At 43.6% G+C, this 25,032-nt stretch overlaps 2 protein-coding genes across 2 annotated transcripts; both read left to right on the top strand.

The window, feature by feature from the left end:
- Positions 1-915: 915 nt before the first annotated feature.
- Positions 916-20,341, top strand: LOC306969192 (uncharacterized protein; the record flags this gene model as incomplete). The annotated part of the gene is made up of 8 exons (XM_079564792.1): positions 916-1,013; positions 1,411-1,589; positions 6,251-6,521; positions 6,966-7,144; positions 9,182-9,452; positions 9,854-10,032; positions 11,877-12,070; positions 20,332-20,341. The coding sequence occupies exons 1-8, from the start codon at positions 935-937 to the stop codon at positions 20,339-20,341; spliced, it is 1,362 nt and encodes a 453-aa protein (XP_079420918.1). The 5' UTR covers positions 916-934.
- A 684-nt stretch (positions 20,342-21,025) lies between these two features.
- On the top strand, positions 21,026-21,874 carry LOC306969026 (uncharacterized protein; the record flags this gene model as incomplete). Its single annotated transcript, XM_079564636.1, has 2 exons — positions 21,026-21,196; positions 21,650-21,874. The coding sequence occupies exons 1-2, from the start codon at positions 21,032-21,034 to the stop codon at positions 21,872-21,874; spliced, it is 390 nt and encodes a 129-aa protein (XP_079420762.1). The 5' UTR covers positions 21,026-21,031.
- Between the last annotated feature and the right edge of the window lie 3,158 nt (positions 21,875-25,032).

Here is a 25,032-nt window from a genome sequence, read left to right as displayed (position 1 = left end):
TACAACGCACTTAGGCGCATTATGCAACTTTTTATGCGGGGAAAAAAAACTGGATATTTGTGCGTAATTTACATTTTTGTGACTCAATGACTATGAGTGGTTACCATGGCGCCTCTGCTTTCCATCAATGTGGTCTCTACAGCTCTCCAGGTTCAATTGTTTAGGTGAGAATTGATCCTGGAGCATCTTAGGCTAGGGCTGAAACGATTAATCGACGACTAATTGATTATTGAAATAGTCAACAACTATTTCAGTAATTGATGAATCGTTTTCTGGTAAAAAAAAAAAAAAAAGTAGAAAATATCTGGGTCTGGGGGCACCAACTATTAAAGTGTTACATCTAAACTGAAATATTTGAATTCTACAAATATTACTGGTGTAATTTTGAGCGAGCTACCCGTCCTTCCCCATTATTTTTTGTTGGAGGCGAGGAGGGGGGGTGCAGCGGCTCTGGATCTTCGTGACTTAAGTCAGGTGCAGGTGCTCTTCAAACCTGGAGGGCAATGATTTGTAAAAGGCAAGAAGGCTGTCTACAATAAAGTACCTCTGAATTTAGAGCCTTAGCTCCATAAAAAATACTGTAAAAAAAAAGATCCTTGTAATTAAAATTACAGTTTAGCATTGTTTCAGCTGTTTTTCTCAGTTTTTTCTTTACAGTTTGACAATCATTCACTGTATAATTTTCAATCAAAATCTTAAAAATACATTTTAAAAAAACAATGTACTTTAAAAAACAGGACTTTGTCAATTTTTCGGTAAAAAAAAACTGGCAGCCGAGGTTACCAGTTTTTTACTATAAGTTTTACGGATTTTACTTTTAACAATGCAGGCAATCATGCAGCGTCATAGACACTTTGCAAGGGAAGACGCTGTGCATTTCCATAGTAAATATGTCCCTCTGTCTGACTCTTTGCAGTTGCTGTAGAGTCTGAGCATGTCGTACCGTTGGGCCGAGGACGACTTTGCCCTGCCGTCCGGAGTGGAGCGCCTGGGATCAGCTGCTCCTCAAAACAGTGAGTGTCATTCACAACAGTGAGTGTCAGAAAGCTGCACTTTAAAGTCACAGAGAGTTGAGGTGAGAGACGAAGCAGATCACGACTGAAAGCTACAATCATTTTAAAAGATAAAATGAACAATTCTTCAATTTTTAATGACTACTATTCTATTATGTCGCGATGAGGCCAACAACACATGATTGTATTCTAGGCCAGCTCGAGTAAAGAAATGATTCCGAGTTTCAAAGACTTGCAAACAGTGACGTGCTTGACCCTGAGTTTTGACAAGACCATGACCATAGACAGGAGGGATATGAAAACGTCCCCACGGCTTCATTCAGAGTTTTACTGAGCACAAACCAAAGCTGTTGTGGGACATGGATGTGCATAACAGTTTGACTCTTGTTTCCCTAAGATCGTCAGTACGTGATGTACCACGGCACCAGCAGCAGCAGCGCCCAGCTCATCCTGAAATCTGGATTTAAACCGTCTGCAGACGGGATGCTGGGCCCCGGGGTCTACCTGAGCCGGGACCTGAAGAAGGCCAGCCGCTACCCCTTGGACTTGCCCGAAAAGGACCGCGTCGTCATCAAGGTGCGGTTTCTGCTCCTCCAGGCCTCATTTGTTTGCCAATGACTCCTGAACCCGTTTTAAAGGATCTGTATCCTGCTATTTTAGCCTTCCTAAAGCAAAGTATAGGCATTTATATGATAAATTGTACCTCTTCCGCTATGGAGAACTATTTTTTGTGAGAAATATAAGTTTCTCACAAAAAAACGTATTCAGTTAACTCCGCCCCCTCTCTCCGAGCGGATCTGCCCAGGCATTATTAGCAGTAAAATAAATATAAATATCACAGCAATAAGTGAAGTTACTTCACAATACAGTTATAAGGAGCTGACATCTGCAGCTTCATAAATGACTAACACACATGCTAGGGCTGTGCAATTAATCGAAATTCAATTACAATTTCGATTATTACACTAAATGATTACAAAATTAGCCATCCATTTTCTTCCGCTTTATCCGGGGCCGGGTCGCGGGGGCAGCAGTCTCAGCAGAGATGCCCAAACTTCCCGGTCCACACACACCTCCTCCAGCTGTTCTGACCCCGAGGCGACACCAGGCCAGCTCGGAGACATAGTCCCACCACCGTGTCCTGGGTCTTCCACGAGGCCTTGTCCCACTAGGACATGCCTGGAACACCTCCCGCGGGAGACGACCAGGAGGCATCCGGAACAGATGCCCGAGCCACCTCAGCTGGCTCCTTTCGACGTGAAGGAGCAGCGACTCTACTCCGAGCTCCTCCCGGGTAACTGAGCTCCTCACCCGATCTCGGAGGGTGCGCCCAGCCACCCTGCGAAGGAAACTCATTTCGGCCGCTTGTATTCGCGATCTTGTCCTTTCGGTCATTACCCAAATCTCATGACCATAGGTGAGGGTGGGAACGTAGATCGATCGGTAAATCGAGAGCTTTGCCCCGACTCAGCTCCCTCTTCACCACGACAGACCGATACAGCGACCGCATCACTGCTGACGCTGCACCGATCCGACTGTCGATCTCACGCTCCATCCGTCCCTCACTCGTGAACAAGATCCCGAGATACTTGAACTCCTCCACTTGAGGCAAGGACTCCCCACCGACCTGAAGAGGGGAAACCACCTTTTTCCGGTGGAGAACCATGGCCTCGGATTTGGAGGTGCTGATCCCCATCCCGGCCGCTACACACTCGGCTGCAAACCCCCCCAGAGCAGCTGAAGGTCCTGGTTCGTTGAGGCCATCAGAACAACATCATCCGCAAACAGCAGAGATGAGACTCTGAGGCTCCCAAACCGGACACCCTCCGGCCCCTGGCTACGCCTAGAAATTCTGTCCATAAAGGTAATGAACAGAACCGGTGACAAAGGGCAGCCCTGGCGGAGACCAACACGCACCGGGAACAGGTCTGACTTACTGCCGGCTATGCGAACCAAGCTCCTGCTGCGGTCATACAGGGAACGGACAGCCCTTAGCAGAGGGCCCCGGACCCCATACTCCCGGAGCACCCCCCACAGGGCACCACGAGGGACACGGTCGAACGCCTTCTCCAGATCCACAAAACACATGTGGACTGGTTGGGCGAACTCCCACGAACCCTCGAGCACCCGATGAAGGGTATAGAGTTGGTCCAGTGTGCCACGACCAGGACGAAAATCGCATTGTTCCTCCTGAATCCGAGGTTCAACTATCGGCCGGATCCTCCTCTCCAGCACCCTGGAGTAGACCTTACCGGGGAGGCTAAGGAGGGTGATTCCTCTGTAATTGGAACACACCCTCCGATCCCCCTTTTTAAATAGAGGGACCACCACCCCGGTCTGCCAATCCAGGGGCACTGTCCCCGACCGCCACGCGATGTTGCAGAGACGTGTCAGCCAAGACAGTCCTACAACATCCAGAGACTTAAGGTACTCAGGGCGAATCTCATCCACCCCCGGAGCCTTGCCACCGAGGAGCTTTCTCACCACCTCGGTGACTTCAGCCCCGGTGATGGGCGAGCCCACCTCCGAGTCCCCAGCCTCTGCTTCCTCATTGGAAGACGTGACGACGGGATTGAGGAGGTCCTCGAAGTACTCCTTCCACCGCCCGACGACATCCCCAGTCGAGGTCAGCAGCCCCCCACCCGCACTGTAAACAGTGTTGGTGAAGCACTGCTTCCCCCTCCTGAGGCGCCGGATGGTTTGCCAGAATCTCTTCGAGGCCGACCGATAGTCTTCCTCCATGGCCTCCCCGAACTCCCCCCAGACACGAGTTTTTGCCTCTGCGACCGCACGAGCTGCAGCACGCTTGGCCTGCCGGTACCTCTCAGCTGCCTCAGGAGTCCCACAAGCCAACAAGGCCAGGTAGGACTCCTTCTTCAGCTTGACGGCATCCCTTACTTCCGGGCGCCACCACCGGGTTCGGGGATTGCCGCCGCGACAGGCACCGGAGACCTTACGGCCACAACTACGAGCAGCCGCATCGACAATGGAGGAGGAGAACAGAGTCCACTCTGACTCCATGTCCCCCGCCTCCCCCGGAATCTGGGTGAAGCTCTTCCGGAGGTGGGAGTTGTTGACCCCACTGACAGAGGGATCCACCAGACGTTCCCACAGACCCTCACAACACGCTTGGGCCCGCCAGGTCTGACCGGCTTCCTCCCCTGCCAGCGGATCCAGCTCACCACCAGGTGGTGATCGGTTGACAGCTCAGCCCCTCTCTTCACCCGAGTGTCCGAGACACGCGGCCGGAGGTCAGACGACACAACTACAAAGTCGATCATCGACCTCCTGCCTAGGGTGTCCTGGTGCCACGTGCACTTATGGACACCCTTGTGCTCGAACATGGTGTTCGTTATGGACAAACTGTGACTAGCACAGAAGTCCAATAACAGAACACCACTCGGGTTCAGATCGGGGAGGCCGTTCCTCCCAATCACTCCCTCCCAGGTCTCACTGTCGTTACCCACGTGGGCGTTGAAGTCCCCCAGCAGAACAATGGAGTCCCCAGTCGGAGCACTATCTAGTACCCCTCCCAGGGACTCCAAGAAGGCCGGGTACTCTGCACCGATGTTGGGCCCGTAGGCCGAAACAACGGTGAGAGACCTGTCCCCGACCCGGAGGCGTAGGGACGCGACCCTCTCGTCCACCGGGGTGAACTCCAACACGTGGCGGCTGAGCTGGGGGGATATGAGCAAACCCACCCCAGCCCGCCGCCTCTCCCCGCGGGCAACTCCAGAAAAATGGAGAGTCCAGCCTCTCTCCAGGAGTTGGGATCCGGAACCCAAGCTGTGCGTGGAGGTGAGCCCGACTATATCTAGTCGGTATCTCTCAACCTCCCGCACAAGCTCAGGCTCCTTCCCCCCCAGCGAGGTGACGTTCCATGTCCCGAACGCCAGAAGCTGTGCATGCGGACCAGGTCGTCGAGGCACCTGCCTCTGACTGCCACCCAGTCCTCTTCGCACCCGACCCCCACGGATCCCTCTGCGGGTGGTGGGTCCACAGGAGGGCGGGCCCACGTCGTCCCTTCGGGCTGTGCCCGGCCGGGCCCCGTGGGCAGAGACCCGGCCACCAGACGCTCGCGTTCGGGCCCCAACCCCAGGTCTGGCTCCAGGGTGGGGCCCCGGCTGCGCCATGCCGGGCGACGTCTCGGTCCTTGTATAGTGTACGTCCATGAGGGTCTTCTGAACTGCTCTTCGTCTGACCCGTCACCTCGGACCTGTTTGCCATGGGAGACCCTACCAGGGGCATAAAGCCCCAGACAACATAGCTCCTCGGATCATTCGGGCACTCAAACAACCCCACCAAGGTAGCAGTTCACGGGGTCGTACAAAATTAGCATAATCGAAAAATATATATATATTTTTTTTTCAAAATTTGTAGTTTTTAATTGAATTTTTATTTATTTTTTTGCAAAGCAGATTTGCATTACTTCATGGCGCTGGGATCATTTTCCCTTCGCATTTCACGTGCCATGGCTCATGCATGTGGTTCACCAGCAGAGGGCGGAGGATTACTGAGAACTGTGTTAATGAAGCCACAAAACACTATTTTTGATAAGGAAATAGCATTACAACATGGCTAAAAGCTCCAAAAAGTCGATTTTGCATGATATAGGACCTTTAAGTTTCATGTTCCTTCCCCATACATTTGAATAAGGAAGCCCGGTGCTCATACTAACAAATGGTGAGGTATATTTTGTCCTTTCCATGGCGTTGATATAATTTCTGGTTTCTTCATGATTAACATTTTCTAAATGCTTCGTGGTTCTTGGATGTGTATCCGACCCACAAAAAGCAGAAACTTAACTGAATTTGATTTAGCTTTTAGCTCAGAGGACACTTTAGACGCTAATATGTATCTAAAGGGAAATTTGAAAAGTTCTGCACATTCATGAATGATTCCTAACCTCACTGACATGTGGTCAATGATTGCCAACAGCTGAAAACATCTGGATTGTTTAATGGCTAATGCTAACGGCTAAAGGGAATTCATTCTAAGCTTCAATGGGATTTTCCATCGAGCTTCAGCAGCTCTGAAGGACAGGGAGACGACGGGGAAGACCACACTGCAACAGATGATTAAACACTGACTTTCTCACACAATTCAACTCCAGTGGATTTATCATGACATTCAATAGCTCAATTTGCTATAAAAAATAATTTAAAAATGATCATTTGGTAATTTCTTGTTGAAATTTTGGTGGAAGTTCATCTATGTCCTGTCATCTGCTCGTTTAGGTTAAAGTTAACGTTGGGAAAGTTATTGCCATCAACTACCAGGGCCACCCTCTGCAGAAAACCTGGCACTATAACGGCTACAACACGGCGTGGGTGCCCCCCGACTGTGGGATGGTGCCGAGCGGCCTGGAGGAGGACTGTGTGTGGGACCCCAACAGAATCCAAATCATCAAGGCCATCCAGCCACAGTCAGTGTCGTACCGTTGGGCCGAGGAAGACTTTACCCTGCCGGCCGGAGTGGAGCGCCTGGGATCAGCTGCTCCTCAAAACAGTGAGTGTCATTCACAACAGTGACTTCAGAAAGCTGCACTTTAAAGTCACAGAGAGTTGAGGACATGGTGAGAGACGGAGCAGATCACGACACCCTGTTATGAGCCAGGTCAACTTCAGAGAGTCTCCACAATATGAAAGCTACAATCATTTTAAAAGATAAAATGAACAATTCTTCATTTTTAATGACTACTATTCTATTATGTCGCGATGAGGCCAACAACACATGATTGTATTCTAGGCCAGCTCGAGTAAAGAAATGATTCCGAGTTTCAAAGACTTGCAAACAGTGACGTGCTTGACCCTGAGTTTTGACAAGACCATGACCATAGACAGGAGGGATATGAAAACGTCCCCACGGCTTCATTCAGAGTTTTACTGAGCACAAACCAAAGCTGTTGTGGGACATGGATGTGCATAACAGTTTGACTCTTGTTTCCCTAAGATCGTCAGTACGTGATGTACCACGGCACCAGCAGCAGCAGCGCCCAGCTCATCCTGAAATCTGGATTTAAACCGTCTGCAGACGGGATGCTGGGCCCCGGGGTCTACCTGAGCCGGGACCTGAAGAAGGCCAGCCGCTACCCCCTGCACTTGCCCGAAAAAGACCGCGTCGTCATCAAGGTGCGGTTTCTGCTCCTCCAGGCCTCATTTGTTTGCCAATGACTCCTGAACCCGTTTTAAAGGATCTGTATCCTGCTATTTTAGCCTTCCTAAAGCAAAGTATAGGCATTTTTATGATAAATTGTACCTCTTCCGCTATGGAGAACTATTTTTTGTGAGAAATATAAGTTTCTCACAAAAAAACGTATTCAGTTAACTCCGCCCCCTCTCTCCGAGCGGATCTGCCCAGGCATTATTAGCAGTAAAATAAATATAAATATCACAGCAATAAGTGAAGTTACTTCACAATACAGTTATAAGGATCTGACATCTGCAGCTTCATAAATGACTAACACACATGCTAGGGCTGTGCAATTAATCGAAATTCAATTACAATTTCGATTATTACACTAAATGATTACAAAATTAGCATAATCGAAAAATAAGGTTTTTTTTTCTTTTTCTAATTTTTTATTGATTTTTTGGGGGGGGGTTTTGCGAAGCAGATTTGCATTACTTCATGGCGCTGGGATCATTTTCCCTTCGTATTTCACGTGCCATGGCTCATGCATGTGGTTCACCAGCAGAGGGCGGCGCAGCTGCTCAGAGAGCAGGATTCAGGAGGATTACTGAGAACTGTGTTAATGAAGCCACAAAACACTATTTTTGATAAGGGAATAGCATTACAACATGTCTAAAAGCTCCAAAAAGTCGATTTTGCATGATATAGGACCTTTAAGTTTCATGTTCCTTCCCCATACATTTGAATAAGGAAGCCCGGTGCTCATACTAACAAATGGTGAGGTATATTTTGTCCTTTCCATGGCGTTGATATAATTTCTGGTTTCTTCATGATTAACATTTTCTAAATGCTTCGTGGTTCTTGGATGTGTATCCGACCCACAAAAAGCAGAAACTTAACTGAATTTGATTTAGCTTTTAGCTCAGAGGACACTTTAGACCAGGGGTGCCCAAACTTTTTGTCTCCGAGGGCCAAAATGAAAAAGTGTCTCTGAGTCGCAGGCCAAACACGGAGATGTCAAGCACGAAAAATACATATAACTGCAAATTATAAAGTTACTTTATTTTATTTTTTCAATAGCCTACATTTGCATTTGTTTCTATCCATGTAAATAACATGCTATATTAAAACAAATGGTAACTATGGCAAAAGCCTAGTTTTGGTTAAAAAAAAACAAAAAAACATTTAACAATTTAGTGCAAAAAATAACACCTGTATCTACAGAACCTACAGTAACTTTGCCTCATTTGTTAACTGAAAGAAAATGCCACATTAGATTATTTTGAAAGTGTCAGTTCAGCATCAATTCTTTTATAAGTCAGTTTTTAACATATACTGATGTTGATCTCAACAACCTTTGCAATGAAAAATTGAAAAACTGTGAAAGTTGATGCTACAACGCTCTGTAATTTATAAATACCAAGACACCACAACAGTGTTTCCTCAACTTTGTGAAAGGAGTGAAACAGCGCCCCCAATTTGACGCTGGTGGTCAAAAAGTGTACTGCATCCATATTTACCATGGAGAATGAATGGAAGAGAGTTGGTATTAACCACACGCAGCGCAAAAGTAGGTCACTCTCTGGCGGGCCAACAGAATTGTTTCGGCGGGCCACATTTGGCCCGCGGGCCCCACTTTGGGCACCCCTGCTTTAGACGCTAATATGTATCTAAAGGGAAATTTGAAAAGTTCTGTACATTCATGAATGATTCCTAACCTCACTGACATGTGGTCAATGATTGCCAACAGCTGAAAACATCTGGATTGTTTAACGGCTAAAGGGAATTCATTCTAAGCTTCAATGGGATTTTCCATCGAGCTTCAGCAGCTCTGAAGGACAGGGAGACGACGGGGAAGACCACACTGCAACAGATGATTAAACACTGACTTTCTCACACAATTCAACTCCAGTGGATTTATCATGACATTCAATAGCTCAATTTGCTATGAAAAATAATTTAAAAATGATCATTTGGTAATTTCTTGTTGAAATTTTGGTGGAAGTTCATCTATGTCCTGTCATCTGCTCGTTTAGGTTAAAGTTAACGTTGGGAAAGTTATTGCCATCAACTACCAGGGCCACCCTCTGCAGAAAACCTGGCACTATAACGGCTACAACACGGCGTGGGTGCCCCCCAACTGTGGGATGGTGCCGAGCGGCCTGGAGGAGGACTGTGTGTGGGACCCCAACAGAATCCAAATCATCAAGGCCATCCAGCCACAGTCAGTGTCGTACCGTTGGGCCGAGGAAGACTTTACCCTGCCGGCCGGAGTGGAGCGCCTGGGATCAGCTGCTCCTCAAAACAGTGAGTGTCATTCACAACAGTGACTTCAGAAAGCTGCACTTTAAAGTCACAGAGAGTTGAGGACATGGTGAGAGACGGAGCAGATCACGACTGAAAGCTACAATCATTTTAAAAGATAAAATGAACAATTCTTCATTTTTAATGACTACTATTCTATTATGTCGCGATGAGGCCAACAACACATGATTGTATTCTAGGCCAGCTCGAGTAAAGAAATGATTCCGAGTTTCAAAGACTTGCAAACAGTGACGTGCTTGACCCTGAGTTTTGACAAGACCATGACCATAGACAGGAGGGATATGAAAACGTCCCCACGGCTTCATTCAGAGTTTTACTGAGCACAAACCAAAGCTGTTGTGGGACATGGATGTGCATAACAGTTTGACTCTTGTTTCCCTAAGATCGTCAGTACGTGATGTACCACGGCACCAGCAGCAGCAGCGCCCAGCTCATCCTGAAATCTGGATTTAAACCGTCTGCAGACGGGATGCTGGGCCCCGGGGTCTACCTGAGCCGGGACCTGAAGAAGGCCAGCCGCTACCCCCTGCACTTGCCCGAAAAAGACCGCGTCGTCATCAAGGTGCGGTTTCTGCTCCTCCAGGCCTCATTTGTTTGCCAATGACTCCTGAACCCGTTTTAAAGGATCTGTATCCTGCTATTTTAGCCTTCCTAAAGCAAAGTATAGGCATTTTTATGATAAATTGTACCTCTTCCGCTATGGAGAACTATTTTTTGTGAGAAATATAAGTTTCTCACAAAAAAACGTATTCAGTTAACTCCGCCCCCTCTCTCCGAGCGGATCTGCCCAGGCATTATTAGCAGTAAAATAAATATAAATATCACAGCAATAAGTGAAGTTACTTCACAATACAGTTATAAGGAGCTGACATCTGCAGCTTCATAAATGACTAACACACATGCTAGGGCTGTGCAATTAATCGAAATTCAATTACAATTTTGATTATTACACTAAATGATTACAAAATTAGCATAATCGAAAAATAACTTCTTTTTTTCTAATTTTTAATTGAATTTTTTTTTTTTTTTTTGCAAAGCAGATTTGCATTACTTCATGGCGCTGGGATCATTTTCCCTTCGCATTTCACGTGCCATGGCTCATGCATGTGGTTCACCAGCAGAGGGCGGCGCAGCTGCTCAGAGAGCAGGATTCAGGAGGATTACTGAGAACTGTGTTAATGAAGCCACAAAACACTATTTTTGATAAGGGAATAGCATTACAACATGGCTAAAAGCTCCAAAAAGTCGATTTTGCATGATATAGGACCTTTAAGTTTCATGTTCCTTCCCCATACATTTGAATAAGGAAGCCCGGTGCTCATACTAACAAATGGTGAGGTATATTTTGTCCTTTCCATGGCGTTGATATAATTTCTGGTTTCTTCATGATTAACATTTTCTAAATGCTTCGTGGTTCTTGAATGTGTATCCGACCCACAAAAAGCAGAAACTTAACTGAATTTGATTTAGCTTTTAGCTCAGAGGACACTTTAGACGCTAATATGTATCTAAAGGGAAATTTGAAAAGTTCTGCACATTCATGAATGATTCCTAACCTCACTGACATGTGGTCAATGATTGCCAACAGCTGAAAACATCTGGATTGTTTAATGGCTAATGCTAACGGCTAAAGGGAAGTCAGTGTCATGATCTATTTACTATTCTTTATCACGGACCTGCTTAAGCCTGTACCAACATTTACCACACAGCCTTTTGTGCAAACAAGATTTATGTCGACTTTTTGACTATTTGTTAATATATGAAATCACTCGTTACTCTCCACAGAAGCTACTTATCCACAAAAGTACATTCTTTAAAAAACGTCATAAAACAGTTGCCCCATGACTGAAACATAATCATGTTGGTCATAAAAGCTTCAGTTTCCTCGTGTAGCTTCACAGTGACAGCAGCTAATGCTAATGCTAATGCTAATGCTGCTCTCAGACACAGAGCAGGAGCATCAGGAAGAGGAGCTTTTTCCTAAAATGAATGAATAAAGGCGATACTAAAAGTGGATCATGTTTGAAAAGTCCAGGAATAATGCGATCCGGATCTAAAAATAAATACATACAAAGTTAAAAACCCAACTTGTACCCCATGACAGGTGTTTACAACTTGTCCTTTGCTTTGAAGCCAAGTGTCAGAGCAATAAGAGTCGGCCAATCAGAGGCTGCATTCTAAGCTTCAATGGGATTTTCCATCGAGCTTCAGCAGCTCTGAAGGACAGGGAGACGACGGGGAAGACCACACTGCAACAGATGATTAAACACTGACTTTCTCACACAATTTAACTCCAGTGGATTTATCATGACATTCAATAGCTCAATTTGCTATCATTTGGTAATTTCTTTTAAATTCTTTTAAATTTTGGGGGAAGTTCATCGAATGTCTTTTCTGCTCGTTTAGGTTAAAGTTAACGTTGGGAAAGTTATTGCCATCGACCGCCAGAACCACCCTCTGCAGAAAACCTGGCACTATAACGGCTACAACACGGCGTGGGTGCCCCCCAACTGTGGGATGGTGCCGAGCGGCCTGGAGGAGGACTGTGTGTGGGACCCCAACAGAATCCAAATCATCAAGGCCATCCAGCCACAGCCAGAGTACGGAGGAGGAGCCACTTCATATTATTAATATACTGCTTTATACAGGGCCTAACACAGAGGCTCAGTCCAGTTTATAACCCTGTTAGTCCAGTTTTATAAGAAAACACTTTCTTACTTAATTTTAGAGAACAAAGTTTATTTTCTGGAACAGAAATTGCCTGTATTTTCTCTTGTATTTTTCTACCTTTTCCATCTTGAAGCTGCAAATGTTCAACAGAAAGGTTTTCTATGTGTCAAAACAATCAAAGAATAAAATGTAATTGGTGAATGAGTTTATGAACTTCATGAAATCATTGGTATCTTTACAGAGATGTGTATTTTTATGATTTTCGGCCGGTGTTTTGGTGAAGGGTCGGCTATACTGCAGCTGATGCATCCTCCTGACGCTGTTTTTAAAAAAGACCAAATGTTACACTTTAATATTTACACAAATGAAATGCCACTGGCTCTTGATAAAACTAAAATAGTAATGTATGCTGACGATTCTACTCTGTATTCATCAGCAAAAGACATAATAGAACTGCGACGAGTATTAGGTGAAGAATTAAGCAGGTGTTAAAATGGACTCAAGAAAACAAATTGATATTAAACACGTCAAAAACAGGTGCAATGGTAGTTGGGTCTAACAATAACATTAAATCAGATCCAGAATTAAAACTTGAGATAGAAGGAGTTCAAATAAATCAGATATATGAAACTAAGCTGCTGGGAGTTTTAGTGGACTGTAAATTAAGCTGGACCAGACATATAGAAATGATAGGGGTAAAAATTGCACGGGCGATCTCAATGATAAAAAGATACAAGCACTGTCTTACACAGCACATCTACTAAACTAATCACACAAGCGCTGGTACTGTCCTACTTGGACTATTGTCCAACAGTCTGGTCAAATGCAACATCTGAAGGAATAAAAACCTTACAAGTAGTCCAGAACCGAGCAGCTCGAATGGTGCTAGGCTGTGACTACATGACAAGCACAAAAGAAATGCTGAGTAAACTAAAATGGTTGTCAGTGAAAAACAGACTCTTGTACTCTCTGTTATCCTCAGTAAAAAGTATTATGTCAACAAGATGTCCAAAGATTACTTATGAAAATCTCCTGTTCAGCCACGAGAAACACAAATATAAAACCAGACATGCAACGGCCAGAAAATTTCTCTTGCCAACAGTAAGATCGAATAGCATTACGAGGACCTTCACATACAGAGATATGCAGGCATGGAATGGACTTCCAGATAGTCTAACGTTAGTGGAGGACAAGAAGAGATTTAAATTGTTACTAAGAAAACTCTTACAAACAAATATGGATTGAATTTGGCGAATGAACGTGTCATGTGATATTCCTCTCTGAATGCAAACATGTACTACTTTTATGTACAGCTTTTATAGGATTTTAGTAGGATATACAAATGTACTGATACACATTTTTGTATGGATTTAAATACTGTTTTTACTTTTTGTGAATGGATTTAGTGGGACCCCAGGAAGAATAGCGACAGCATGACTGCGCTAATGGGGATCCTTTCAATAAACAATAATAAACAATAAACAGCACAAGGGAAGCAACAGCCTGTTTGTGTCTTTGCCTTTCAAAGGACTATTAGGTATAATATTTATATAAAACGGTAAAAATTGACCACAGGCCCCTGGCTGTGACGACATCGCGATCGTTCATATACTTTTTAATTAGATGCACAGTGTTTTTCTCACAAATGTCTGGGATCAGGGGCAGACTGGGACTGAAAAACGGCCCTAGACTCTGATCAGCCTGGCCCAAATTAGCGTAAATGTGACACTTCCAAAAAGACATATTTCAACCTCTTACCCCGTCATGCTGTCGCTGCGTTTTTGTCAGATTTCGGTTGTTGTTTCGTTACTTTTTTGTGGGGGGTTTTGCCGTGTTTTTGTCATATTTTTTGTAAGTTTTTGTGGATTTTTCATTGCTTTTTTCTTTGCTTTTTGTCATGTTTTCGCCACTTTTTTGGTCACTTTTTTGTTGCTTTTCCAGCAGATTCTTATTCTGTTTTCATCCTTGTTTTCGTCACTATTTTGATGCTTGCCTTCTAAGCTTTTAGATGTGGGTAAAGTTGGTTACGGCGGGGGGTAAGAGGTTAAGGATAAAATGGAGAGGACCGGTGGCCCTGGAGCCAGTGGCCCTTCTGTGCTCTTCCAGAATGGACATATGGCCAGTCCGCCCCTGTCTGGGATCATTTACAAAGTGTTTGCTTCCGAGTCATTTGTGTATTTTTTAAATTACGCTGCATTCTCTTATTTACATATCAGAAAGAAATCAGATTATGTCAATATACTGTATTCTCTATATTCACTACCGCTCAAAAGCTTGGGGTCACGTCAAATGCCCTAGAAAGGCACTGCTTTTTTCAATGAGGGCAACATTAAATTACTTTTAATTAATCAGAAATACAGTTAATGTCGTGAATGCCTGTTCTAGCTGGAAACGGGTGATTTTGAATGGAAAAATGTGATGGTTATGCCAACAAACCGTAGCAGAGTGAAGTCTCACAAAGAGGTTTGTGTCTTTGAAAATACTGCTCGGACGCCCCCTAGTGTTCACATCGACAAATGAACTGTCACAAAAGGAAAAGCCCTGGTCCTGAGTGCATTAAATTGCATAACATTCCTCATGACTCCAGAATGTTCACACCTTGGCCTAACGGTTAAATAGAGGCCACCTGTGTGTAATCTACTCTCAGTATAATTTCAGCTGTTCTTTTAGGCCCTCAGAGCTGTGGTCGGAGTGTGTTGGTCACTAAACAATATCATAAAGGTCAAGGAGCACCAGAGAGGTCAGGGATAAAGCTGTGGAGAAGTTTAAAGCAGCATTAAGTTATACAAAGATTTCCCAAGATTTAAACATCTCCTGGAGCAACTGTTCAATCCATCATTCAGAAATGGAAAGAGTAAAGCACCACTGCCAACTAACCAAGACACGGTCGCCCATCTGAAATATTAGATCAAACAAGGAGGACACTGGTCAGAAATACAACCAAGTGCTCCAACTCTGGAGGAGCTGTGAAGTCCTGCCGCTGAGCTGGGGGAATCTGTACATGGGACAACTATAAGTCTTACTCTACACAAATCTGGCCTTCATGGACGAGTGGAAGAAGAAAGCCATTATTGAAAGGAGGCCATAAAAAATCCTGTTTGAAGTTTGCCAGAAGTCATATGGAGGACACAGCTCCATGTGGAAGGAGGTGCTTTGGTCAGATGAGACAAAAATGTAACTTTTTGGCCCAAATGCAAAACGTTATGTATGGAGCAAACCTGACACTGCTCATCGTCCTGAGTGCACCATCCCTAGTGTCAAATATACGGGGGGAAGCATCATGCTGTGGGGCTGCTTTTCCTCAGCGGGGACTGGGGAGATTGCAAGAATAGTTGTGAAGATGGATGGAGCCAAATACAGAGACATTTTGGAGGAAAACCTGCTGGAGTCAGAAAGAGAACTGAGGCTGGAGCGGAGATTCACCTTCCAGCAGGACAATGACCCGGAGCACAAAGCTAAATCTACAATGGAATGGTTTAAAGACAAACATATTAATGTGTTAGAATGGCCCAGTCAAAGTCCTGACCTAAATCCTATTGAAAATCTGTGAAAACTGCTGTTCACAAACGCTCTCCTTCTAATCTAACAGAGCTGGAGTTGTTTTGTAAAGAGGAATGGGCTAAAATGTCAGTCTCTACATGTGCAAATCTTGTAGAGTTAAACCCCAAGAGACTTGCTGCTGTTATTACAGCAAAAGGGGGTTCCACAAAGTATTCATTCATGCTGTATGAATACTTATGCAAGCCCCACTTTTCACTTTTCTATTTTTTGAAAAATAACAGAATCATGTATCATTTTGCTTTCACTTCACAGTTGTCTGTTACTTGTGTGTGAACGTTCAGTAAAAAAAATCTAAATAAAATCTTTATGTTTAGGTTTGTAAACATGACAAAATGTGCAAAAGTTCAAGGTGTATGAATACTTTCGAGAGGCTCTGTATATGGTTGTCCTGTCACCATGACAGTGATTGATACGGGGCCTCACAGACACACAGTCTGTCTCAACTAGCCTCACCAAGAAAAACAACTTTTACTTAGAATTTGGACTCCAGCCTATCATCTTTAAGGATACGCTCTGTACGTATCTCATTTACATACAATGATAAAAACCCATGTCAATCGTTGTTCGTTGTGAAAATGTGAAAATGTTCTGTACTCTTCACCCAGTAAATATTCTCTACTCCACGTTACTTGTCTCGAATCTTCTTTCACACCAATGATTTCAGTAAATGTTCTACTTTCGGGTATTTCTCCATCCATCCAGTTTCTTCCGCTTTATCCGGGGCCGGGTCGCGGGGGCAGCAGCCTCAGCAGAGATGCCCAAACTTCCCGATCCACACACACCTCCTCCAGCTGTTCTGACCCCAAGGCCACACCAGGCCAGCTCGGAGACATAGTCCCACCAGCGTGTCCTGGGTCTTCCACGAGGCCTTGTCCCGCTAGGACATGCCTGGAACACCTCCCGCGGGAGGCGACCAGGAGGCATCCGAAACAGATGCCCGAGCCACCTCAGCTGCTCCTTTCGACATGAAGGAGCAGCGACTCTACTCCGAGCTCCTCCCGGGTAACTGAGCTCCTCACCCGATCTCGGAGGGTGCGCCCAGCCACCCTGCGAAGGAAACTCATTTCGGCCGCTTGTATTCGCGATCTTGTCCTTTCGGTCATGACCCAAATCTCATGACCATAGGTGAGGGTGGGAACGTAGATCGATCGGTAAATCGAGAGCTTTGCCCCGACTCAGCTCCCTCTTCACCACGACAGACCGATACAGCGACCGCATCACTGCTGACGCCGCACCGATCCGTCTGTCGATCTCACGCTCCATCCGTCCCTCACTGAGAACAAGACCCCGAGAAACCTGAACACTTGAGGTAAGGACTCCCCACTGACCTGAAGAGGGGGAGCACTTGTCCAGTGGAGAACCATGGCCTCAGATTTGGAGGTGCTGATCCTCATCCCGGCCGCTACACACACGGCTGCAAACCACCCCAGAGCAGCTGAAGGTCCAACAGAACAAGATCCTGAGGTTCCCAAACCGGACGCCCTCCGGCCCCGAGAAATTCTGTCCATAAAGGAAATGAACAGAACCGGTGACAAAGGGCAGCCCTGTGGAGACCCACACGCACCGGGAACAGGTCTGACCACTGGTATTTCTAATCAACAAAATCTCACTGTGTCTAGCAGAACACCTTTATTTCCTGATGCGCCAGATGGACCTGTTTCTTTGTTGAGCTGTTTTAAGTTTCATTTCAACAGAAGAGTCCAGAGTACAAGGTGACTGTAACATTTAGGCCTAAGTATAATAATATAAAAAACAGCTTCTGAAGACGACATCTTAAGTTATCTGTCGTAGACTTATTAATAACTGGCCATGATTTGATGAATCCTCTTAAGTAGTGCATAAACTGCATTGTTGAGAGTAGGGCTGGGTACTGTTAAACAACATCAGGATAGATACTACTGATATCGAAAAAATAAATGTTACATCTTTGGAGACTGTTTTGATGCTGTGACTTGATTGTTTCAGCTCAAATAATCTTCTTTTATGCAATCAATTAACATTATTGTCCTGTTTTCTGGTTCTAGACGACAAATATTTTAGTGCAGGTTTAAGGACTGGGACAAAATATCGGATCACATCGCAGTACTTTGTGCTGCAATGCCAATACTATTGAATAATATCGACACTTTAACTTGTGTTTGGAGGTATTTTTATCCTGCTCTTTTATTTTCCAATACAAAGCACTTTGTTCACGTCAATAAATGTCATGGGTACATTAAGGTGGGCCTGTGTACAATACGGTGTGGCTTGTTTACGTGCATGAGACCAATGTATGTTCATTGACATGATGTGATAAAAATGTGACAAAAAATATTACAAAAATGTGATAAAAATTTGACAAAAAATTACAAAAATTTGATTTAAAAAAATGAAAAAAAGACCAAAATGTGACAAAAATGTTATAAAAAATTGATGAAAAAAATGTCAAAAATGTGATAAAAATTTGACAAAAAAGATTACAAAAATTTGACAAAAAATTGATTTAAAAAAATGAAGAAAAAACATGACAAAAGTGTGACAAAATGTGACAAAAATGTGATAAAAAAAATTGACGAAAAAAATGACAAAAATATTACAAAAATTTGACAAAAAATTACAAAAAGTTACAAAAATGAGTTGAATACCCAACAAGAAAATTATGGAAAAAAAATCTGATGACGTGAGGAAAAAGATCCTCTCAGTTCAGGCGGGAGTTAAGAGGTTTATATTTAATAAAGACAAACTCTTTTTCCTATTAACTGCGCTTTCACAAGTCAAGTCTAAAAAGAAAATGCATGAATTACAACAATAATTTTACCTCTATATAATATTATAGGTCTTTAGAACACACACCAGCAATTTCACCCACAGTTGCCATGGTGATTAAACCAAATGTCAAGCTACAGTATCCAAACCAGCACCACTAAGCCAGATTTTAAATGTTTTGCACCTTTTTTCAAATGTATTTATTTATTTTTTACAGAAGTGGGTCCCGGCAATTAAAAAAAAGCAATGAAAAAACAACCAACAACGACAAAAAAGAGACGAAAAACACGACAAAAACGCTTCAAAAATGTGGCATTACTCTGTTGCTCTCCAGTCGAGAAGCTTTAAGATTTGGGTGAAGCCGAACGAAAGAAAATAAGCTTGGTTTAACCCCTTACCTCCCACCTGAACCGAGCACATTTTCTCCAGTTTGGCTTTACCCCAGTCCAAAAGCTTCTGGAAAAAAGCTGTGAAAATAGCAACAAAACTGAGACGAAAACAATGATGGAAATGTGACAAAAAAGTGACGAAAAATTGATGAAAAAGTGGCAAAAATGTCACAAGAAATTGACAAAAAAATGACATAAAAATGACAAAAATGTGACAAAAAATGATAAAAATTTGATAAAAAATGGATGAAAAAATGACAAAAAATGTGACAAAAAATGACAAAAATGTGACAAAGATGTGATAGGAATTTGATAAAAATTTGACAAAAAAATTACAAAAAATTGACAAAAAATGACAAAAAAAATGGCAAAAATGTGATAAAAATTTTGACGAAAAAATGACAAAAAAATGACAAAAAAGTTACAAGAATGAGTTGAATACCCAACAAAAAAATGATGGAAAAAAAATCTGATGACGTGAGGAAAAAGATCCTCTTGGTTCAGGCGGGAGAGGTTAAGAAAAATGCATTTTAAATGATTTCAAATCTTATTGAAAATAATAAAGAAAACATGTATTTCTGAATTGTTGGTCAATTTTCAATAATAATTTTGACGTGCTAAAGAAAATCCTACTACACCAAAAAAGAAAGTAACTTATAGTAGCCATGAGTCACTGAAATTCCACAAGGGTCAGGACACTCCCTGATTGTTTACTTATCTTTGTTTTTACATTTACAGGAAAGAGAAACTAGACTCGGCCTGTTACAGTACTTAAGCGAACCTAAAGAGCTCAGCTTTCAAATCCACAGGAGCCTCCGCAGTGACACAGGTGCACAAACAAAGGTGAGTCCGATGTTTATACCATTTATAACAATGACATCATCAAGAAAAGGCTTGACTTGTTGACGCATTTTGTTTTTTAAATTTAATTTAGTTTTTATTTATTTCAGTCATGTCATTTTGTTCACATTGTTTGTTTTTTACATTACGGAAGCCCTAAAAGATCATAGAATAAGTAAATAATGTACAGGCATTTTTATTATCTTTGGAAATAACCTAAAAAATAATAATAATTTGTATTCATTTGTTCATAATTTATTTTATTTTTTTAACACACATGCTGCTACGGGGCCGTAAAGTTCCATAAAGAGAGAAAAAGAATATAATGTGCTCAAAAGATAATTGAGGGGGAAAAAACTTCCCTCAATTATCTTGGCCGCAGGGCTGAATGAAGAGAAAAAAAAGCTCAGGCATTTCATGGCTGGACCTGAATGGTAGAACAATGTTATACTTTCATCAAGGGCCCAACCGATATATCGGCACCGATATCAGGGTATTGTCGAGGTGACAGTGATAGAGACTTCCTGTTTGTTGCACCGAAAAGAGCTCAGTCTGAAATGGACCCTCCCACAAATTCCTACATTGAAACATCACGGTGAGGCAAAGGAAGATGCTGCGTTTCCACAGTAAATGTGTCTCTGTCTGACTCTTTGCAGTTGCCAGTAGAGATTCACGATGTCGTACCGTTGGGCCGAGGACGACTTTGACCTTCCACAAGGGGTGGAGCGGCTGGGACAAGCTGCTCCGAGAGACAGTGAGTGTCATTCACAACAGTGTGTTCAGAAACTTTCACACCATAGATATAATATAATAAAGATGGCCGCTCTGTGTCCTCCTGCGCAGCCTGTTCCTTAAAAGGGCAAAAAGGGCGGGAAGCCCTGCACTCACGGGGCGGAGCCTCCACAGAGCTCCAGAGCTTGATTGTCAATGCACTGAAAATGCTTCCAAATTTCGGCCTGATAGACAAAAATCAGTGTGGTTAAAAATATTTCACCTCCCCGAGCGTGGTCACCTGGGTCATAGCGATTTTTAGAAAAAGAAAAACTCTTTGGAGCCAGGCTTTTAAGTCGTTCTTGGAACGTTTGAAATCCCATTAGAATCAATGCTCCCAAGTGTCTCTTGGAGTCGCCCCTGGCCACCAGGGGGCGATATTACAGCAATGTCAGCTCCCCACCATACAGAAGTGGATCCTCGCCCATTGTTTCACACCTTAGAATAAAAGGGAGTTGAGGACAGAGTTGTTGGTGAGAGACAGATAAAGTCTCGACGCCATTCAGAGTTTTATTGAGCACAAACCAAAGCTGTTGTGGGACATGTTCAGTTTGACTCCTGTTTCCCTCAGACCGTTACTACGTGATGTACCACGGCACCAGCAAGAGCAGCGCCCCGCTCATCCTGAGGTCCGGATTTAAACAGTCTGCAGACGGGATGCTGGGCCGCGGGGTCTACCTGAGCCGGGACCTGCAGAAGGCCAGCCGCTACCCCCTGGAGTTGCCCGAAAAGGACCGCGTCGTCATCAAGGTGCGGTTTATGCTTCATAAAACATGTAGCCCATGACTGAGACGTAATCCTGTCATGTTCGTCTCAAAAGCTTCAGTTTCCTCATGTAGCTTCACAGTGACAGCAGTTCATGCTAATGCTAATGCTCATGCTAATGCTAATGCTAATGCTAATGCTAATGCTGCTCTCAGACACAGAGCAGGAGCACCAGGAAGAGGAGCTTTTTTACCCTTTTTTTCAAGGCAGCCAATCAGAATTCAGCTGATGGGCGCTACAACTCGCCCTTTGCTTTGAAGCCGAGCCTCAGAACAATAAGAGTCGGCCAATCAGAGGCTGCTCTCTAAAAAGAGAGCTTCAGTCGGATTTTCCCTGGAGCTTTCGCAGCTCTGAAGGACAGGGAGACGACAGGGAAGACCACACTGTGACAGCTGATTAAACACTGACTTTCAGCTAATGTCTTTTCTGCTCGTTTAGGTTAAAGTTAACGTTGGGAAAGTTATCGCCATCAACTACCAGAACCACCCTCAGCAGAAAACCTGGCACAACCACGGCTACGACACGGCGTGGGTGCCCCCCAACTGTGGGATGGTGAAGAGCGGCCTGGAGGAGGACTGTGTGTGGGACCCCAGCAGAATCCAAATCATCAAGGCCATCCAGCCACAGCAAGTGTATGGAGGAGGAGCCGCTTCATATTATTAATATACTGCTCTATACAGGGCTAACACGGAGGCTCAGGGATGGTAGTCCAGTTTATAACCGTGTTAGTCCAGTTTTATAAGAACACACTTTCTTACTTAATTTTAGAGAACAAAGTTTATTTTCTGGAACAGAAATTGCCTGTATTTTCTCTTGTATTTTTCTACCTTTTCCATCTTGAAGCTGCAAATGTTCAACAGAAAGGTTTTCTATGCGTCAAAACAATCAAGGAATAAAATGTAATTGGTGAATGAGTTAATGAACTTCATGAAATCATTGGTATCTTTATGTAACACCCGTCCTACCTAAACTATGGGCGGGGTCCTGGGTACGTTTACTTTAAAATAAATAAACTGGTAAACAGGAAATGCAAATAAAATATTACTCCTTGAGCTTAGGTAGATTTTAAAGCATTTTAATCAAAATAAATAGTCTAAAGTAGCATTTTTAGACTGGGCTATACATTTACAGAGACGCTTATTTTAATGATGGTTTGGTAGAAACGTCAAATGTTTTTTGGTTAGCAATTCAGTTCACCAGCGTTCCATGTTTATAATCAAAATAATCTCAGGTGAAGAGCAAACAAAAAACACAAGAAAAAGCTCCAATTACTTTTTTATGTTCTTTTCTGATATAAATATAAGAATATCTAAAGGAAATAGTCCTTTCATGCACAAAGATTAAATTGCAGACAAAATGGAATTACAATTCTGGGTTAATTATTTAAAGTTGATTACGCCCCCCCACAGAAAGCTCTTAAAGCAAGTTAAGAGAGAACTTAAGCTTAAGATAACGTTGAAAACTTATTGAGTGCAGGTAATCCACGTCCCCGCATGGGAAAGCATGAAAAATATGATGGTTATGCCAACAAACCGTAGAAAGAGGTTTGTGTCTTTGAAAATACTGCTCGGACGCCCCCTAGTGTTCACATCGACAAATGAACTGTCACAAAAGGAAAAGCCCTGGTCCTGATCGTGTTGGAGGACGACTTTATAAAAACTGTGCAGCTGACGGACGTCTTCACAAACATCTCTGAACTATCACTGCAGCTGCACATGGTCCCACGTCTTTGGAAGGACTGTTCCAATCCCAAAAATTAAAGCCCCTAAGATGTTGAACCTGTAGCACTTCCCTTGTGACTAAATCATTTGAAAAACTGGTGAAGACCTAATGGACTCTGTGCAGGACAGGACCAGGTCGAGGTGTGGTTGATGACGGGAACACTTTTAAATGGGGCAGGTTTTCTGGTCCGTCTACACAGAGCGGCTTCAGCGAGTCAGGGTGAACGGGGTCAAATCAGATGTTCTTTTACTGTTGTCCAGGTCTCCGCAGGGCTGTGTCCTGTCGCCACTCCTATTTGTCCTGTAAACCCACGACTGTCAGAGCAGCGTCCCAGGTCGCCATGTTGTTAAGCTTGCGGACGACTCATTGTGAGCACGGTCCTGTTTAAATCAGATTCAGATCAGGTGTAAAACTGCCTTTCTAAACATAAACGTGAACAAAACTAAAGAAATTCACATCAGCTTTAGCACCTGTGTCTCTTCCTCCGGCTCTTACCAACGCCCAGGCTGTGGATCAGGTTGAGAACTGACAATAAGCTGCACTTTAAGTCCCAGGTCGATGCAGTCTGCAAAACACTCAACACATGTACTTTTATCCTAAACTTAGACATTTGAACCGGACACTTCTGTTATGAAAATGTGTTATTCCCGTTTTATTGAATTGATACTGACCTTGTCATGTATCTGTCGGCCGGGGTCGCTCTCGGAAAAGCAAAAGAACCATTTTAATGATGTCGTCAAAGTGTGCAGTAATCGCTGGCTCTGCTTTACATGACCTGAGCGAGGTGTTCAGGGTCAGATGTGTGAAGGGTCATCTTTGCTGACCCTTCCCTCCTCGTGTGGTAAGAGTTTTTACTGTTTCCATCCGGGTGTTGTTATGATGTTCTACAGTGTAACACCAACAGGTTTAAGAGGTTCATGATTCCCAAGAGCGATTGGTCTTTTAAATGAATGAGTAAATTTCATGTATTATGTTGATTTTATTATGTGATTTTTGTACTGTGTTGATAATACGTTGCATCGGTTTTATATAGCGCTTTTCTGGACACTCAAAGACGCTTTACATTGCATTATTCATTCATTCCATACTTGGTGGTGGTAAACTACTATTGTAGCCACAGCTGCCCTGGGGTAGACTGACAGAAGCGAGGCAACTAGTCTGCGCCATCGGCCCCTCCAACCACCACCACTCACTCACTCACTCATTCACTCACTCACTCACTACATTCGCTAGGCTTCCTGGTGTTTCCCAAACGGTCTACCATCCAAGTACCGACCAGGCCCTTCCCTGCTGAGCTTCCAAGGTCTGACGGGATTGGGCAGAGAAAAAGGCGGTGTGGCCACAGAATTGAGAGAAAACAGGTTTTTCCTGCAGAGTCTGCACTTGACGATCAGCTGACAACAGACACAAGAACATGCTTTCACTTTCTACATTTCAGATATTATTGTGAGAAAATAAATATCTGTACCTATAAAGAAGACCATAAACTTTGTGCCTGTTACCTGTCCTCCTCATTATGGATCTACTTTGGTCCATTAAATATGAAACCATATAAGACCACATAACAAAATATTAAACTTTTGAACAATCTGAATCATCAAAAATACTCAAAATGACACCATGTGACTGCAACCCTGTGTAGACACCCTGAATATCTTTCCTTCTTCTTCTATGTTTTGGCCCCCCTTGCAAACGAGATGTGTCAGCTCAAGGAGTTTTGAATTGAATTGAAATAATCATGAACAAGTCAAAAGTTTGTTTCCTGTTGGTTGACGTGTCAAACAGAGGAATGTTTCAACGTCACAGAGACAGATGTTGTCGCCTGGTTCAAACTGGTTTTACAGACCTGATGTCACGTAATGTCAGTGCCCGGGGACCCACATGAACGATGGATTTTGCAATTTCAAGATGTTAAGTATTAAATATCTTATTTATTCATGTGTATTTAATCTGTTAAGAAGAAGAAGATTTTTATTTATATCGCGCCTTTCACAGACATGGTCACAAAGTGCTTTACATGAGACATAGAAATAGTGCCAGACATTTTTAAATCAATTTTGTTCATTCATACAGTTTTGTTTTTTTGTTTTTTAAATCGT

This window comes from Gobius niger (genome assembly GCF_951799975.1).
Source record: "Gobius niger genome assembly, chromosome: 10".
Taxonomy (NCBI): Eukaryota; Metazoa; Chordata; class Actinopteri; order Gobiiformes; family Gobiidae; genus Gobius; species Gobius niger.
Note: the sequence above shows the minus strand (reverse complement) of the source record. Positions and strands in the feature narration are given on the sequence as shown.